The sequence below is a fragment of the Dendrobium catenatum genome, unplaced genomic scaffold, assembly GCF_001605985.2.
Source record: "Dendrobium catenatum unplaced genomic scaffold, ASM160598v2 fragScaff_scaffold_1056, whole genome shotgun sequence".
NCBI classification, from domain to species: Eukaryota; Viridiplantae; Streptophyta; class Magnoliopsida; order Asparagales; family Orchidaceae; genus Dendrobium; species Dendrobium catenatum.
This window is the reverse complement of record NW_021319518.1, coordinates 6,399,941-6,420,182: the sequence shown is the minus strand read 5'-3', so window position 1 is coordinate 6,420,182 and position 20,242 is coordinate 6,399,941. Positions and strand designations below refer to the sequence as shown.

Sequence of the window (20,242 nt, the reverse complement as noted above, 5' to 3'; positions counted from 1 at the left end):
ATGCTTTTGTCATCGCTTGCGTCAGGTGGTTGGATAAAAAAATAAAAAGAATAGCAAGTTAGAGTTGAACCATATTGAAATGGTTTAATATTGATTTTGATCTTCAACAAATTCAAAGTTGAAATAGTTTAATAGCTTTGCATTTCCTGGCATCATGATGCATGCTTGCATTGCAAGTTAGAGTTGAACCATATTGAAATGGTTTAATATTGATTTTGATCTTCAACAACTTCAACAAAGAAGTATATTTTCATTTTATGATTCAAAATAAAATTATTGTGAAAATAATTTTGGCTTTGTTGGGATGGCTTTCTTAATGCTTCTCAAAGCAGCTTTCTAGTATAACAATTTTAATTTTTGTACTAAAAAAATTGATTTAAGAAACAATAATAAAGTCGTCCCAAACAACCCTTTAGTCTTCGTTTAGGTATTTTTTTTTTACAGCTTTATTTTTCAAGCTGCAAGCATAATTTTTATTCAGCCAGTGCTTTCAATAACTTTTTGCATTTGAAATTTATTAAAAGTTGCATCCATCTTAAACGGATCCCCAATTTTTTTTGCGTAAGAATTTAATTTGTTAGTACATTAAAATTTTAAGGTATATTATAAGTTGAGTCATTATTATATATAAAGAGTGGTATTCAATGCACAAATATGAAATAAAGATATAATGAAAATCCATGACAATCCATATATCAAAGTAGTATAATTTTTATCAATTTATGATAAATTTCTTATTTAAAAAACTTATATGTTGTCAATCTCATTACCATCATTGTGTAAAAATTTGATTGTCATCTTTATAAGGGGGATTTACATACACCATTTTATACTACTATATTTACATATCAAACACCTAAAAATTTAAATATTATATATATACCACCTTATATTATTTTAATATCAAACATGCCATCCATATTTCATTTTCACCACTCATATTTTTCTTTCCTACCACCCATATTTGATATGAAAGTAAACTATGGGTAGTATGTATGCAATATTAAAATTTTAGGTGATAGATATGTAATTAGAGTAATATATAGAGGTATGACAATATTTTAAATTAAAGGTAGAGGAGTTATAAAAATAATGATTATCATAGAAATAATTATTGGAATCCATCTCTTTGTAATGGGGGTGGAAGAAAATTTTTGCGTCCTGGAATATTCGCGGCGGTAGAGAAATATATGGTTTAACGTCTTAGCATTGTACGAAGATCCAGGACACAAGCAGATAAGTGAAAGGGTGAAACATTCATAAGAAACACCAGAGTTTTTTACATGGAAAACCCCTGAAAAGGGGGAAAAACCACGGGGCCTGGCCCAGTTTGAATGAATCCACTAATATTTGTAGTTGTTACAAATGAGGCTCTTCCTTGGGAGAAGGCCTTGGATTGATGTAACAAATGTACACCATGCAGATTGCATTACATAGTAGTAATTACATATACATGTTTGTCTGGTCGGAAGGACCGTAGTCAGCAGGAGACCGGGGTCAGAAAGACCGTTGTATGTTGATGGAGGTCGGAAGGACCATAGTAGGCGACAAAGGCCTGAAGGACCGTAGTCTGTAGGAGATTGGGGTCTGAAAGATCGTTGTAGTAGGGCGGTACTTTGATAGAACTCTGGACGTCAGGTAGTGGCCCAGCAAAAGTCCAGGCCTCAGGTGGTGTTCCGACAAAACAACGGCGTAAGGTGGTAGTCTAGCGAAGGAGAGAGCCTTTGGCGAAGATGAGGGCCTCTGGCAAAGGTGAGGGCCTCAGGTGAAGGTGAAGGCCTCAGATGTTGGTGAGGGCCTTTGACGAATGTGAGGGCTTCTGGAGAAGGTGAGGGCCTCAGATGAAGATGTCAGGCCTGAAAGTCGAGCCTTGAGCAGAACGTTGGGCCTGAATGTCAGGCCTTCAGTAGCATGTCGGGCCTGAACGTCGGGCCTTGAGATGGTGGTGCGGCGAAACTTCGACGGTGGTCCGGCGAGGCTCCAGCGGTGATTCGGCGAGGCTCCGGAGGTGGTCCAGCGAGGCTCCGGCGGTGGTCCGACGAGGCTCCTGCGGTGGTCCGACGAGGCTCCTGCGGTGGTCCGGCGAGGTTCCGACGGTGGTCGAGGAGGAGCTTCTTCCTTCTCTTCCTTCTCCTCTTCCTTCTCTTCTTGCTTGGCCCCCCTTTGTGAAGAATGAGGGCTCTATTTATAGATTTTCAGGAGTGGCATGGCTTGTAAATAGGTGAGAGATCATGGACAAATGGGGAGTGGTTGGATGGACGGCCGATATTGAACCCCTTGATCATGGGCCGTTCGTCAGTCATTTGGAAGCCTTAATGATTTTGGATCTCAGTGATCTTGGGTTCGTTGGATTCGTCTCGTCGAGCCGTTCGATTTGAGTATAAGCTCGCTAAAATCGGAGACCGTTTGGTAACTCAAATTGTGGTTTGAACCTTCCAACAGCGCTTCGGGTCCTTGATTTGGACTCGTTTGGGCTCGGATTGAGTCGAATTTGGAGTCGTTGGATTCGTATTTCCGAGACGCACAGTTCGACTATAAGCTCGCTGAAATCGGAGTTCACGTGCTCCTGAATTTAATTTTTGAAGTTTCCAGTTTGGGTTTTGCCTCGAGATTCGTGCCCGATCAAGATAATTTCATGATGACGTATCAAAAATATATATGAATGATGTTCACTCAACCTTTCATTGAAGCTCCTATGCTAGGATTGTAGTTTGGGGCGCTTTATAATTATTAATATCTTCAATTATGCAATTAAATTTGAAGCTTATGGACCTTTATTTTCCCTCACAAAATCATTTAGAGATGCATATTCTAATGCATATAAACACATAGTGAGTTTTATTATAGAGTCATGTTGGATTGAAACTATATAAGATATTCTTTTGTAGGAGATGAAAGATGAAGCTTAGGGATTTCCTCTTATTAAGGGTATTTGATGAGTTTTCTAGAAAAATTATTTATGTCTGTTTTTATGTTACTATTCTTATAAATAATATCATTATATTTTTTATCTTGAGCCTAAGGGAGTGCATCTAATCAATTCGAATGATTTAGGTTTAGTTTGAGACGGCTTTCTTGCAACTTCTTAAAGCAGTTTTGTAGTACAAAACTTAAAATTTTTTGATGTGGAACATTATAGCTTAATTTGTTCCTTAGGTTATTCTATGTAGTTTGTTATAGATTTGTTTCATGTTTTCTAGAATCTTCTAGCATTATCCAGGTTATCTCTATTTGGGCATTATATGTATGTGGAATGTGTAAGAGGAAGGGATATTGAATGAAATATTACTCTCTTTTAAAGCTTTGAAGCTTTGTGTTTGCCATTTTCCCTGGATTGAGATTAAATCCTTCAAGCATCCTCTTCTTCCAAGGATCCAACCCACATCCATTTTGAACGTTAACTAAAAGGTTATTTTAAGTTGTAAAAGTTAAATCATAAGATCTAGTTTTAAATTTTTTTTTTTCAGATTTCATTCCAATTTAAACTTTTAAAACAAAAAAAAAAAGACTACAAAGCAATTAAAACATCCAAACGAATGAAAATAAATTTATCAAGAAGATTTATTTTTTCTTCATCATCAAAAAGACATATACAATCATTTTATTTATTAAACTACACTGAGCGAAAATGGCTCAGCATACCACATTTCAAATGATCTAATTTTTTTAATAATTCCATTTATTAAACATTCACTAAGTATTAAAAATGGAACTAAGCAAAAAATTAAATACGGTTATACAAAATTTATTACAAATACACAAGCACTTCATATTTTCTCCCAACAAACAGAGTTCAATAATTCTGACTCTTATACCTCCCGACATGCAGAGTTTAATAACTCTAAGTAGGTGGCAGAGTTTGACAATTAGCAACTCTGAATAACAAATAAAGTTCAAAAACTCTGAGTAATAGACAGAGTTCAACAACTCTGAAGTCAGATTTTCATAGAATCGCTCATTTCAACTAATTAAGTACAAATTTCACATATTTCAGTGAAGAATACTAAATGATGCATAAAGAAACACATTTCAGAATTTTTTAAAATGTTATAATGTTAGGCAACGGAAAACCATACTAAACAAAAATACGCATTTTTAGAAAATGATCAAATTACTACATATTGTGTAGAATACCGTTTTAAAATTTTAATTGTGCTACAAACATTATTTTTTAAAGTCTAAATTATTTTTTATTCGATTAAATCCATATAAATTCCCAAAAGTCCTCACATAAAAATTTCAAAAAATATTAAAAATCCAAATCTATATAATATATAAAAAATTTCACGGTCCAGTACAAAGTTATCCTCATTGTTTGATAATAGAAATAAAACTTTAATAAAATAATTAAGAAAAAAATTTATATGTTTTAAAAAATTGAGATAGACATAGTTTGATTATCCCGAGATAAACAAATTTTCTAATCGTAATGACTAGCAAAAATGTCTCTTTGAATTTCAATCTCTAGCTTTGTTTTTCTATGCAGTATCTTTTTCTTCTATTTTTCCTTATTTCTCCCCGTTCTATGTTAGCGAAATGAGTATGGAATGGTAATTTAGAAACTTTTTATTTATAAGCAGAATTTTTTTATAATAAAATAATCGAATGACATATTGGTCATTATGTCAGTTGTTCAACTATTGGTATAAATTTTTTTATATCTTCAAATATGAGATCAAAAAATTAGCGCTGCAAGCGAACCAAACGTTCGACAAGCTACTCGTTGTTCGGTTCGATTAAAGCTCGTTTGTGATCGTTTAATTAACTAAACAAACAAACTTGAACAATATTTTAAATACTCGATTCTTAAATAAACAAACTTGAACACTAATGTGTTCGGCTCATTTATGTTTACGAACAACATCATTTGAAGTTCGTGAACAAGCTCGACATTAAGCTCGATTCGTGTTCGATTTTGAACTCGTGAATAAGCTTGATACAAATAATTAATATTTGACTGTAGATTTAATAAATATAAATAATCATTGCCTTTGTTACATAGACAATTGCTTTTATTATAAATGTGTTTTTTCATAAATATATTCATGAACGCATTTGTTTAATTTGATAGTTAGAAAAAAATTGTTAAACATGTTCGCGAACAAGCTCGATAACGAATATGAACTGAACATGAATCGAACATAAACACTCATTAATTTAAATGAACCAAACATGAACACAAACAATAAAGTTCGAACAAATATGAACCAAACTTGTACAAGCTGATATTAAATGAACACAAACATGAACACTCACATACTCAGCTCGGTTCGATTCGTTTGCAGCCCTACAAAAAATTATAAAAAATATTAATAAATTAGTTAAACATATCTAAAATAATTGAGTGAAATTGGTTTGCAAAACTTACACTTAGCATCCAAAAAAATCTCACTTATACTAACTTGTATCGATTAACTAAGGAATTACATCAATGCCCAAAAATCAGAGAAAAATTATTATAATTAGAGAAAAAAAAAATCTATGTTATGAGGAAGACGGTTTGCAATTTAAATTTATAATGTTAAATTTATAATGACTCATGAAATAATTTTTTACTGGTATAGATCAGAATATTTCTTTTAAAATTTAAGAATTATTATACTCATTCTTTGGAGAAATTATTAGATTTAGACACTAGACAGAGAGAATCATCCGGATTTCTCTCTGTCTATAATAAAAGCGTAGTCAAAGAGCAGTTATTGTAGCAGATGCATTTTGACTGCGCTTTGACTGCTCTTTTATTGTAGATAAAAAAATTTGAATGATTCTCTCTGTTTGATTTCCAGACCTGATAATTTGCCCGGACCATCCTTTGGGTATAAAACATCATATATTCATATAGGTGAATGAAACTTCCCATCAGAAATTTGAAATTGTTCTTGAGTTACCTTATTCTTGAAGATGTGGATTATCTGGACATTGCTTCTGCTTAAGATGTAGAGCGGGCATGAAATAACTTTTTCATAAATATTTTTATTAAAGGCATTAAGGTTTGATTTTTTTTTAATTGTTTAATATAATTTACTTTATTTCTATTTTGATTTTATATAAAAATTCTTTAATATCATTAAATATATTATTTTTATTTTTATATGATCATGGTGATGGTGATGACTCAGTGTGGTTGTCAATGATAGGCGGCGATCGCCTACGGCAACAGGAAGTAGCATGCAATACTCAGTGGTGGGGAAGAAATTATTACGTGCAGTCACCGAACTGTTTGTAGGCGAATCAAGATGCGTCACGTCGTCCGGCACACAACATCGTTACACAACAAAATGATGACGTGGCGCAGTCTAATTCGCCTCAGGTGACCGCACTTATAATTTCTCCTGATGGGAGCAGTCAGCCGCATAGATCGTGATCGATTGTATAAAAGAAATACATAAAAATAAACAAAAAATAAAAAATAAAAATAAATAAAACTTAAGCGGATCTTAGTATAACAAAACAACTTTATTTAAAGAAAAATCCGAAGCGGGATTATACTTATTCAAAACAATCTAAAACCCATCAGCATTACAATCGAATTTTACGCGTCCACGAACTTCTTTCTGATCTCGCAGAATAAATCGTAAACCTTGGTTGGTTCGTGCAGAGATTTGGCAACGCTCTCCCGCTCCTTGATGCGCTTCCCCCACGCCGCCAGCTTGGGGCATTCCTTCTCAACGCTGAAGCCACCAAAGGCCTCGAAGGTGTAGAACCACGACGTGAATGGCGCGAACGCGATGTCTACCAGACCGAAAGCATCATCGCCGAAGTACTTCTTCTCGCCGAGCTCCGTCTCGAGCGTCTTAAAGATCCCGATCAACTCCTTATTCGCCTCCTCCAGCTCCTTGCCTTTTGACTTCAACAGCTTAGATCCGCTGTCATAGACCTGCCCAGCCATGGATTTAATTCGTATGAAGGATTAGAATAATCCGGCGCCGATGAAACAGGGGTGGGGAAGGGAATGTGCGGGTTTTACCTTCTTGTCGACGAAATCGGCCCAGAATCGGGCATGGGATCGCGCGTAGGGATCTGATGGGAGGATGTTGGTTTTGCCGGGAAAGACTTCGTCGATGTATTCGACGATGATGAGGGACTCGCAGATGGATTTCCCGTTGTGGATAAGGACGGGGATCTTCTTGTGCACAGGGTTTGATTTCAGCAATAGATCGCTCTTCTTTGATAGATCCTCCAACTTGTGCTCATACTCCACCTCCTTCTCCGCTAGCGCGATCCTACATCGCTGCCCGAAAGGGCTCATCCAGAAGTCCAGCAATTTTACTCCCTTCTCTGGTACCGCCATTTCTGTTTCTCCGAAGTTCGGTTGAAGGCTACTTGTTCGACAAAATGCCAAGTTGAGTAAAGAGCTGAGGGAAGCAGAGTTATTATATATAGACTTCCTAACGGCATGCCTTGCCTTGTTTACCAATTAATTCTTCGACGGAATTCCATCGAACGTGTGTCATGGCTTGCATCACATTGGAAAAGGCTGGAAAAGTAGGAAAAAAATTAGCCCAATAGCCTCCGGTCTACAGTCACCGGTCCACGGTCTACCTCAATCCAGTTGAAATCTTTTTTTTTTAATAATATATCATTATGTTCTTAAATAATATGCTAATTAATTATCTAAAAACATATTTAAATTTTGATATGCTTATTTTTTTTCAACCTTCTTTATTATGTTCTTAAATATATCATTATTTAATTGTTTTTAAATACTACTTAGATTTTAATAATATTTAATTGAATAAAAAATGATATTTAAATTTAATAATCTTTAAAAATATCAATTTGACAAAAATGTCTATATAAAATCACAATTGTTATAAAATATAAGAAAATGATCTTTTGGTATTATGTTGTTTATTGTTTGAGTGATATGTAACTCATCTTTATCTGTTGGTTTTGAGCTTTGACTATCAATAAAAAAACTCTTAGGTTTAAAATTTATGTATGTGATACGTTTAAGAATTTGTCTTAATTGTCTTAGAAGTCTCGAACTACTGAATTGAGAGTAGAAGCATGGTGAGAAAAATTTGATCCAAGTGCATGTGGATGACAACATGATCTTATTAAGCATACAATAGAGATCGATAAATCTAGAGAGAGAAACATGTGATCTTTCTAGATTTTAGTGTACATAAAGTTCGAAGTTGATGTGACATAACCATATATTGAGCTCAATCTCTCTCTCATTTATGTTTTTTAGTTAAAAGTTCAATGCTACATGATATATATATATAAAAATACATGAAATTAACATAAAATATTTTTAATGAAATTGGCTATGAAGTGGAAATTATGGTTGGTTGTTTGTTGTAGGGTGTCAAAATGAGTTTTCGGGTCAGATTCGGGTCCAATTTGAAATTGACGTAGCTTCAATTGACCTGACCCAATTAAGCAAATGGGTCAGAAATCCAAATCTAGACCCGATCCATCTATAACCCGGGTTGACCCAACCCAACCCTCTAACCTACAAGCAGCTAGGTCATGTGGGCGCTGACGAGCATCGTCAATGTAGGTGAGCCTGCAGTGCTGGCAAGCGCGGCAGTGCGGGCGTTGACCAGCGGGGGCTATGCGGGTCGAGAGAGAGAGAGTGGGCGTGGGAGTTGCGGGCGAGCGAGGCAGTTGGCGCAGGTGTGGGCGCGAGCACAAACGGGACTATTTCATGCAAGGGGTGAGTCGGGTGACATGGTTGATTTCAGGCCAGAAATGAGTTGATTTAAGTTTTTTGGGTTGACCCGAAGCAAATCCAAAATTTGAAACGGGTCAGAAAATAAAACTTGAATTTGACCCATTTGTAAAACGGGTTGAACCAAACACGAAATTTTTTTGGTCGGATCAAGGTTCGGTTCGAGTTTCGAGCCAGATCAAATATTAACACTCTTAGGTGGCTGTCGAAGAGTATTGCAAGTAGTTGTTGAGTTCTACATTGAAGTTGTTTTCTCGTACTAGTTATATGAGACAATTTCCATTAGCGAGTTATTCTTCTTAACAATTAATACCTCTTATTGACACATAAGTACTTCTGATCAACTGGACTAAATCTTCGAGAAAGCTGCATAGTTGAGTTGGCGACTTCAGTGTGTTCAACTCTACACATAAGTACTTGTGTTCATGATTGGATCATTCAAATTTCTAATGGTTCTTCACTTGAAAATTCAAAGTGCATATATTATTTGTATCCGAACCATTAATGACTCGAACACAATCGAACAAATGTCAATTTATCCTCCGCACGTTTAAAAATTATAGCACAATACATTCATGACAAATGAGCTGAACACGAGCTAGTCGCGAAGAGATTATTTTGTCCGGACACCGGACGTAGAGAACCGTCTAGATTTGCTGTGTTTTACAAATACTTAGTAAAAATACAACAAATATTTAATTATGAATGCATATTTATTGAGTAGTTGCTATATTTTTACATATATTCAGTAAAAGTGTAGCAAACATTTAACTATTTAGTAAATATGCAATAGGCAAATATTCATTAAAAGCACATCAAATACTCAACAAATAAGTTTTTATTGAATATTTGCTGCACTTTTATTGAATATTTAAATTTACAAAAGCGTAGCAAATACTCAGTAAAAATGCAATAAATTCATCTCATCAATAAAAGTTTAACTTTTTTAAAAAGTTTTTCATCAGTAAAAACTTTTATTTGGTCCGGTCACAGGACGTAGCTCTACGTTCGGCCGCCAGTAGAATCGCGCAACGCGTTCTCACTATTTACCGCGTGCCCCGACAACCCGATCCGGAACGGACCCAGGATGGCTCGGTATTTCTCGATTTTGCTAGGTATTGCTCGGTATTACTCGGTATTGCATGGTATTGGTCGATTTTGCTTGACAATAATCAATACCGAGCAAATACCGAATTGTCTAGAAAAACTCAGTACAACTCGGTATTACTCGGTATTTGCTCGGTATTGGTCTTCACAGAGTGGTATTGGTCTTCACAGAGCGGTATTTCTCGTTATTGCCATGCAATACCGAGCAATACCGAGCAAATACCGAGTAATACCACGCAATACGCGAACATAGCATTCCCAGGTTCCAGTCTAGACGTCCGGTCAGAGCACGTAATAATTGGCCAGCACGAACTTAGCTGAAAATTGTTGATTTTTGCCGCTTGACTAAAAAATCATGAACTTGTTGAAACCCTTTCACTTTCTTCACCTTCTTCACTTTCATGGCATCCTGACTAATTAAATTCGGGCAAATCTAACCGGACATGTATTAAAATAGTAAAATTTTCTACTCAGAGAGCTGTTCAGCTGATCCCTTTCCTGTACAATACCGACAACCCGGCACGACTGAAGGGGGGGTCCTCAGTCCTCACTCCACTGTTGCCAACGCTGTGACTGTCTGTTTGATTACAAATTTGTCCACTTACCTTCTTCAAATATATTGTTATACGCTGCATATGGCTTATTTGATTGATTGCATTTAAAAGAACAATTTAAGTATTTTGAGAATTAAAACAAAGTTTTTATTTTTTTTAAATATATTTTAAAAAGTATTTACAAATTGAAAATTCATATTAATTAGCTACTTTAAACCAAATAAAAGATAATCTAACAGATAAATTTATTTTTAAGACATGTCCTTCCTTCAAATATTTAGGATTATAGATTTGCAATACTTTATAGTGTAGAATGTTGGCCATTAAAAAAAAAAAAAAAACTAAAAGTTGAAGAGATGAGGATGCTGAGGTGGATGAAAAGCTTTATACTTAGAGATAAAATATGAAATAAATTTATGCTTGAAATGCTTGGAGTAGCTCTAGTGACAGACAATATATATTAGAGAGTTGTCTTAGATGATTTGGTCATATAAAATGTCAGCATTCGTTGATCTTTTTAGGATATTCGATGTATTAGATCTGACCTATTCTACGAAAGAAAGAGATAGATCTAAAAAGATTTGACAAGAAAATGTTAAAAATATTTTTTAAAATTTTAGGAAAATTAAGTTGGGCCTAAGCCAATTTGGATTCTACTTATCTTATTACCATTGTTTCGAACACTTACAGCTTTGATATCTGAGAAGCTATAATTATTTTTGATACGTCAACATAAAATTATCTTGATCGGGCACGAATCTCGAGGCACCCAACACGGAAACTTCAAAAATTAAATCCGGGAGCACCTGAACTCCGATTTCATCAAGCTTACAGTCAAACTGAGCGTCTCGGAAATACGAACCCAACGACACCAAATTTAACTCAATCTGAGCCCAAATCAAGCACCCGAAGCGCTGTTGGATAGTTCGTACCACAATTTGAGTTGCCAAATGGTCTCCGATTTTGACAGGCTTATAGTCGAATCGAGCGGCTCGACGAGATGAATCCAACGAGCACAAGATCAATGAATTCCGAGATCACTAAGACCTTCAAATGTCCAACGAATGGTGTATGATCGAAGAATTCAATATCAGCCGTCCATTCAACCACTCCCTATTTGCCCCTGATCTCACACCTATTTACAAGCCATGCCACTCCAGAAAATCTATAAATAAACCCCTCATTTTTCATGAGGGGAAGCAAGGGAGAGAAGAAGAGAAGAAGAAGAGAAGGGGAAGGAGAATTAACTCTTCCTCGACCACCGCCGGAATTCTTCTCGCCGCCCGAACACGTCGGGATTCTGCTGGATATTCGGGAGAATGCCGGAATTCTACCTGACTTCCACGGGACGCCAGAATTCTGCCCAAGTTCCACGGGATTATGAAATTCTTCCCAATTAACGACAGAGTTCCCTCCTGACGCCAAAACTCCGCTCAAATGATGCCAGAGTTCTCCTCAGCCAACAACAGACGTCGGACTTCTACCCGACGTCGGACCTTCACTCTTCGCCAAGTTTCTACCCGACGTCGGACTTTTACCGGTTATCGGACTTTCGCTGGACGTTTATTCAAAGATGGATTTCTTCCCATCGTTAGACTTCTCCCTAACGCCGTCCTTCTGATCTTCATCGTCAGACACAGTCCTTTCAACCTCTGTCGCCAGCCGACTACGGTTCTCCTGACTTATGTCGCCCGCCGACTACAGTCCTTCCGACCTCCGTCGCCTGCTGACTATGGTCCTCCTAACTTACGTCGCCCGCTGACTACAATCCTTCCAACAAAGCGAATACGTCAACAGTAACTACTTGTATTCCCAACATGTAATATACTTCATATAATGTACATCAAACAAACGCCTTCCTCAAAGAAAGGGCCTCATTTGTAATCGACTACAATACTAGTAGATTCATTCAAATTGGGCTAGGCCCGTGGCTTTTCCCCCTTTTTAGGGGTTTTCCACGTTAAAATTTTGGTGTCTCATAAATGCTAGACCCTCTCTCTTATCTGATTGTGTGTTGGATTTTTGCACAACGCTAAGACGATAAACTTTATATTTCTCTACCGCCGCGAAGATCCTGGACGCAACAATTTTGTTAATGTGTGAGAAGCTATAATTTATTGATATTATGTAACATTAAAAAAATTAGTGTTTTTTTATGAATGTGTCTGATTAAATAAAAAATAAAAATAAATAAATTACAAATGTATTTGACATTTGTTGAGAGTTTAGTGAAATAGCTCTATTGGGAATGATGGAATTAAGAAAAAAAATCAAATATTAATCTCAGGATTTTAATTGTGAAAGAGACAATCAAAATATGTATTTTATGATTTATTTTAATCCTACCATTTTATTGTTAAAGTGAAACTCAAATTTCTGCTTTGTTTGAGACAGCTTTTTTATTGTTTTTTAAAACAATTTCTTAATACAAAAATTTATTGAGCTAAAAAATTTTATACTAGAAAAAAATTATTTTAGAAAACAGTAAAAAAGTTGTCACAAACAAAATCTTCAAATATCGATTTGAAAAAAGTTTTGCCACCATGATTAAAACATAAGAAAGAGAATCCACCAATCTCCTAATTTTCAAACAAACCGATCCACAAAATAATAAGATTTCAAGTAAAATAAGAGATGAAGCTTATAACTTTTTTACATATCATTATCTTCTCATTATTCAAATGCCTAATCAGATTCTCAAATCAAGTCTCCATTTTTCATTACAAGGTTCATTCTTCATATTGATTTAAATAGCTTTAGCATCAAAGATTGTTCTGCTCGGAAAGCTATGATCAACATAATGCTAGAAGAAATTATTACGTGCGGACATCAGATGTAGAGCTATGCTCGGACTCCAATGAAAATATGATGTGTCGATTAATGTATTACTCGATATTATTTTGTATTAGTGTGCATTAGCTAAGTATTGCTATGTATTAACTAGTACACAATAATACGCTAATACATATTAATATACAACTAATACATATTAATACATAATAATATCTAGTAATATATTTGCCCACGCGTCATATTTTTATTGAAGTTCGAATGTATCTATGTATCAAATATTGGCATGTTAGAAATAACATCAATGAGTGGAGAGAAATCAAAAATGCAAAGCTCCTGGATGGAAAGAAAAGCTCCTTTCTTTTGCAGGTAGATTTCAATTCATTCGATATACCATTTGGAACACCATTGCTTCCTGGATTCGAGGAGCCATTATACCTAAGAGTTGTTGTAAGCAGATTGACAAATTGGCTGCTAGATTTTTATATTCTGGTGATACTACTGCTAAGAAGCTGCATCTTATATCTTGGAGAAACACTTGTAAGCCTAAGATGGCTGGAGGTTTGGGCTTACCTTCTCTGAATGCTATTCGCTTTGCCAACTCTTGCTCCATCATATCTAGAATATACAATACTCAATCTCCCCTTGCTACCTGGTTTTTACACAATTATACCTCTCCCTGAAACCTGTTGGAAGTTTGGTCTCCTATGTGGAAATTGATTTGTGAATCTGCTATAAAAGCCAAAGCTAATTTTGTTTTTAAAATAACTGTTGCATCCCCTGTCTCCTTGATTTGGGATCATTGGTGTAATGGGCTTAGTATTTCTAGTCTCCCTTATGCTTCTTCTTTGTGGGATTTTTTTCCTGCCAACTCGGTTTCTGTCATAATTGGAGCTGCAGGCTGGCACATACCTGCATCTGTTACTGATCCTATCCGTAGTCTGATTCAATCTTGCCCAATTCATCAAGATGGTGTGTTTTTGTTGTGGAATAATGGTAAAACAGGAAGATTTTGTGACTTCTTAAGTCATTTTTATACTAATGAAGCAGATGTTAGTTGGTATAAAGTTTTATGGCATAAGCTTTTTGCTCTAAAATTTTTTGTTTTTGGTTGGTTAAGCTTGGTAGGAGGCCTTAAAATGACTGATGTTTTGAACAAGAGGTGCATTCCTGTCAATTCTATTTGCTGTTTGTGTCATTCCTATGACGAGAGTGTTTCACATTTGTTTTTTTGAGTTTGATTACACTCATGCTATTATTGTTAAACTTATCCCTACTATGAACTCATTTCTCCTGAGACCGAACCTCCAACAAACTGTTAACTTTTTGGGTGACGAGAATTTTACAATGACGGGCAATCATACTTTCTATCCTCTTCTTCTTTGGTGCTCTGTTTACTTTATTTGGAAGGAGAGAAACTCAAGGAAATTCGGGAATAAATTCTGTAGTAGTAGCACTACTCGTCTCTTTATAATTAAGGCTGTTTCTCAAAAAAATTATTTCTGGAAGAATGGGGACATTTTTAAGGAAATGCTTAACCATATGCATTAATATGCAATTCACTGTGTTGTATTTGAGGGATTGGATTCGGAATGTTGATGGTGGCCGGAAGAGTTCTGGAAGCTTTTGGTTAAGGCTATGGTTATGGTTTTGGAATCTGGCATTTTTTGTTGATGCCGTAGTTTGCGGTTGTATGAGATTATCTAGCCTTCTTTTTGTTATTGGGATTACTGTGAATCTGGAGCTTCCTCTGTTTTTTCTGCTATATTTTGGGAATGTGGCCAATCTGAATGCTTGGGATGGTTTTCTGCTTGAAGACTTGCTTTGCTGGACTGTCTTCATCAGGATTTGGTGCTGGTTATACAGTTCTGTAACAATCGGGTTGCCTTCGAGAATTGATGGTGCGACTTTTTGGCTTAATTGGATGGGATTTTTGATGCCTCGGACGATGATGTTTTCCTATCCTGGCATCTCTTTGGACGGCCTTCGGGCAACCAAGGGATCCAATTTTTTATGACTCAACATTTTGTGAGAGCTAATTTATACCTGAGTCCAGGCATTTTGTTTTTTTTATCCTTCTTTATTGGGCTTTGCCATAGCTCTAGCTTTTTAGCATTGTTGTTGCTGTTGAGCACTTGCTCCTTTTTGTTTGAGTACTGTTGCTCACTTTTTTCCTTACTCTTTTACTTACTTGTAATTGTTCCTTTTTATGATTAATGAATGGGCTAAGCCGCTAATTTTCGCAAGAAAAAAAAATATTGGCATGTAATAATTTCTCCAATATTAAAATAGTTCAAAAAGTTTAAAATAATGGAGCTCAAATTTATCTTGATCCTTATAAGGGACTGCATTAAAGAATGAGAGAGTAAATCATGACGGGGACTCACATGCTTATGAACAATAAAAAACTATGACCCCCCTCTCCATAGCTCTTGAGATCTCCGACACTTATTTAAAAAAATAAATAAATAAATAAGATTTTCACCATTCCCCACGTGCGAACTCGTGCGAACTCGTGCTACTGTATCCTGCTTCACCCTACAGGTAACACCGTCACGAACGCTAAACCTTCACCATCCATCCACTGCCGAAGAATAGTCTCGTCAAACTGATCGATCACGCTCTTCCTCCAAAAGCATCTTCTTTTCCTCATCAGCCCTAAACCCTAACCCTAGAAATATACAAATATTCTCTCCAGCTTTTTTCTTTTTTTCGTATTTTACAGTTCATGAATTCAAAGAGAAAAAAATTGTAGTGGAAAAGCCAGCCCTCGTCACATCCATCATTTATACAGTAACCCTTTCTCTTTAAATGGGACTTTTCACTCCACTCTAATCATTCACTGCTCCCCTTCTCCATGGCTGCCAGAATCATCTTTCTCTTTCTGCTCGCCTTCCTTCCTTGTTCTGTTTCTGTTTTCCACTCGCCGGCGATGCCAGTGGATGAGCTCGTTGCGCTCCTGGACCTCGTTGGCGGCCTTGTTGCGGAACCTGGCTGGGCTGAGCTTCACCCGCATCCCTGCACTGACACCCCGTGGCCTGGGATCCAATGCGAGGCTGCTGCCGGCGACGCGGGCATTCTCCATGTCACCGGAATCCACGTGGGCGCTGACGTCTCCCCTTCCCCACCCTGCAAGCCCTCTGCTTTTCTCTCCCCTGATGCTCTTCTCCATCTCCCATTCCTCAAAACCTTCTCTCTCTTTGGCTGCTTCCTGTCCCCCAACTCTGTCTCTCTCCCTCCATCCATTTTCACCAACTCCTCCTCTTTGGAGCAACTGGTTCTAGACGCAAACACGGGCCTGACTGGCGAAATCCCCAGCTCTGTATCCAAACTGAAAAGACTCAGAGTGCTCTGCCTCTCACAGAATGCCTTCCATGGCGTCATACCAGAGGAGATCGGAAGCTTACGGAGCTTGCAGGAGCTGGACCTCAGCTATAATCGTTTCCGCGGGGAGATACCAGTGGAGATTGGCGAGCTTTCCAGCCTCCGCATTATCGACCTTTCCTCCAATGAGCTGCAGGGGGAGCTCCCTGCTTCTATTGGCTGCCTGCATTCTCTTCAGAAGATCGATTTCAGCCTCAATTATCTCTCAGGCAGAGTTCCTCCGGAGCTCGGAGAGTTGAAGGATTTAGTTCTGCTGGACTTGAGCAATAATAACTTAACTGGACCGTTGCCTGATCATCTCTCCAAATTGAACGAATTAGAGTATTTTCTGATGGAAAACAACCCACTCAATACCAGCATTCCACTATTTCTTGGTGGTTTGAAAAAGTTGCAGGTGATTGGGATCTCAGGGTGTGGGCTTTTAGGATCCATCCCTTCATTCTTTGCATCTTTGGTTAGCCTCACTGCTCTCTCACTGGATAAAAACAGTCTAAACGGATCAGTTCCAGAAAGTCTGGAATCACTTCCCAAACTTGGTCAGCTCAACTTAAGCCAGAACCAACTAAGCGGAGAAATCGGCTTCTCTGAGGAGTTTGTGAGGAGACTGGGGAAGAGATTGGATGTGAGAGATAACCATGGTTTGTGTACAAAAGTCCACAAGTATCAGGAAAACTCCTTTAATCTTGAAGCGCCTCCTTGCTTGGGTTCAACGGTTAATAACGGTCGAATTGGAAACAAGAGCTTGGGAGGAAACAATGGCGATGAAGAAACTGGTGATCTCAAAATAAAACCTTCTTCGAATGGTAATGGAGGAACTGGTTCATGGCACGAGCTTGGTCTAATTTTCCTCGGGCAGTTGAGTCTTCAGGCAATGGCCATAGTGATGACTTTGGCTGTATGAGAGCTGTATTGTTGCAGTGGAGAAAAGATTGGAGACTGCCATTTCTTTGAAGAGAACTCACTGTATGTCTCTGCTTTGGCTGCCATGCTGCAATATTTAGCTATTATTTTGTTGGGAAGTAGACAAGAAGTTGTGGAGCTCGGGTTTGGAAACTTGAAAGGGTAGCAGCTTCACGTAAAGTACAGATCAGAAATCAGAAAGTGCCAAACTTTGTCTTGTTTATGTTGGAAGTATGGGTCATTTGGTGGTATTTCTGTGCATTTAAATATTTGAGCCAATTTTGACTTGTTAGTTTGTAAGGGGAGTTGTTTAAAAAATATTAATATCAAATATATTAAAATTAAAATTTATAAATATAAAGTTATTTAAAATAATTAAAAGTTATTTTTTATATTAAATAATTGTATTATTATTATGTTTTATATTTTTGCATTCTTTTTATTATTTTATTATAAATGCTATTTAAATTTTTATATTAAATAATCAGAAAGCACACGTTACCTCCGTTCGGTACCGCGCTCGGACGATGAACTGAATTTGACATCCACACATAATAATTTCTTGTTGGAGGGATAGATTTTTTAAGTTTTTTTTCTTTTTCTTTTTGGATTGAGAGTTGATTTCGATGTCATAGAGAACGGGTCGAAATCAAATAGTGGGCGTAATATCTATTTGATTTTAATTGAATTTGTCATTGTTAATACAAATTGTTGGTCTGAAGAATTAAAGGTTTTGTGTTCGATCCCTAGATGTATTATCTTTTCAATTTTAAAATACTAGTCTATAATAGAATATATTCTTTACTTCTAAATGAACTATTATAGACTGAAGATTTTTTATTATTTTCTTGGTGGGTTAGTGGGGGTTAGGGGTGTAAGTGAGTCAAGTTGACTCATGAGCCTACTCGATCTCTCATGAGCCGAGTTTGATGAGCTAACCAGCTATCCCTGATTGGACTCGTAAGCTCTCGAGTTAGCTTGTTTAAAAAATATTGGTATAAAATATACTTAAAATATATTAGAATTCAGAATTTTAAATACAAATTTGCTAAAAATATTTAAAATTGTACCATAATTTCTCATATTAAATAATTATTTATTATTGTTCTTATAATTTCTCATTCTTTTTATCATTTTATTATTATACTAATTATTTAAATCATAATTATTTTCTTTCTTTCATAATAAACAAGTCGGCTCGAACTCGTAGAATAAAGCTCAAGCTCGATTAATTAATCAAGTACAAACTCAAGCCAGGAATATGACTCGAGCTCGACTCGGCTCATTTACACCCCCAGTGGGAGCCCATGCCCTTATGACCTTCGCTATAGATCCACAAATGTAAGCATGCATGGGTGAAATTTTTTAAATTTTCTCAAATAATTTAAAGTGATTCATGAATTTATTGCTGTTGATATTTGTGATGCTTTTGAGCTGGACTTGTGTGATGTAGCATCTGATGATCATCATTTGTTGTGGGTTGGCTATATGAAATATATTTGAAGGCCAATAATTTTTAATATCTTAACTTCAAGTTGGAAAGATAGGGAAGAGGGATGAAAAAAATTGAAAAATAATAAAAGAAATTACTTCTATTGCCTTGAGCCTAAGCTATAAAAGATCTAGATTACCTATGATTTTGCCTTATTGTGATCATTTTGACTCAGCTTGATCATGTTTAGTCACTATTGCAGGCAGTTAATTTCGTATTCAAGGCTAAACTTCGGCTCCAATAAAATTTTTGTAGGTTTCCCATGAGATGATATGTTAGAAATTTGAGGAAGAAGCAGCTTTTCTTGAGTCTTCATGGAAGAGAGAGATCTAGAGAGGGATGAGTGTGAGGTTCTCTATGAAAATTGTGATCTCGGACGTTTTGTTTCATCTTTGTCAATCGACAAACACTATGAGTATGAGGTTCTCTATGACATTCTTGATATGGATGTGTGTCATCTAATTTGGGGACTATGATGACAGTTTGAAAGTGGTGCAACTTATAAATGTTGCCACGCCAAGTCTCCAACACTACCCGTAATACCTGCATTATTTTATTTTTGTTTCATAGCAAACTCTCAGCTTTTTATTTGTTATATTTGATACAATCGTGAAATAATACGCTATTATGTAAATATTGAAATATGGTATAACAAAAGAAGAATAGAGATTCCATGTTTCATTATTTCTGTATCATTTAATTAGTTGATTATTTTTATAAGATTCTCTTTGTTGCTACTTTACTCCAATAATATTAATGTATTACATGCACACCAATAAAGTTTTCATGAAAAGATCTCGTTCTTGTCCTCAAATGGGAGCCTTAAAACCATTGTAAATCATTGTTGTATTGTCTTGGGAGGATGATAAAGTTCCTCTTCAACTTCTTGGATGAGAGAGAGAGAGATGATGATGAACTCTTATTGCTTGGCTTGAATATAAAACATGTTACAACCTCTCTTTATATATAGAGGCTTTATTAGATAAGATGGACCTAAGGAATTATAACAATAAAGCTAGACCAATCACAACAATCATGAATTGATATTAATCATATATATGATTGAGGTTTCATTTGAGACAATTTTTCTTTCTGCTTTTTAATGCAAGAACTTTTTTAATACAAATATTTATAACTTAAGAAAATTTTATACTATAAAATAGTAAAAAAGATGTCTGAGATGAAGCTTAAGTTATCACGTGTACAATTAGTACATTATAAAAATTTCTCAAGAGAAAATTCTTATGTATGATTCACTGCACGCTTATATATGGTGGATGTGTAAGATCTCAATATGATGTATCTAATCTAATTTTTTTTAATATCCTGGTTGAG

The 20,242-nt window shown here is 36.1% G+C and overlaps 2 protein-coding genes across 2 annotated transcripts; one reads left to right on the top strand and one right to left on the bottom strand.

Moving 5' to 3' along the window:
- Positions 1 to 6,437: 6,437 nt before the first annotated feature.
- On the bottom strand, positions 6,438 to 7,501 carry LOC110103374 (glutathione S-transferase U24-like). Its single transcript, XM_020832058.2, has 2 exons — positions 6,968 to 7,501; positions 6,438 to 6,877 (listed from the first exon to the last, which is right to left on the bottom strand). Exons 1-2 carry the CDS (start codon positions 7,289 to 7,291, stop codon positions 6,533 to 6,535), a joined length of 669 nt encoding a protein of 222 aa, XP_020687717.1. The 5' UTR covers positions 7,292 to 7,501; the 3' UTR covers positions 6,438 to 6,532.
- Positions 7,502 to 15,726: 8,225 nt separating this feature from the next.
- Positions 15,727 to 17,700, top strand: LOC110103382 (receptor like protein 29). The gene has a single exon (XM_020832070.2). The coding sequence runs from the start codon at positions 15,989 to 15,991 to the stop codon at positions 17,414 to 17,416; it is 1,428 nt and encodes a 475-aa protein (XP_020687729.1). The 5' UTR covers positions 15,727 to 15,988; the 3' UTR covers positions 17,417 to 17,700.
- Positions 17,701 to 20,242: the final 2,542 nt, after the last annotated feature.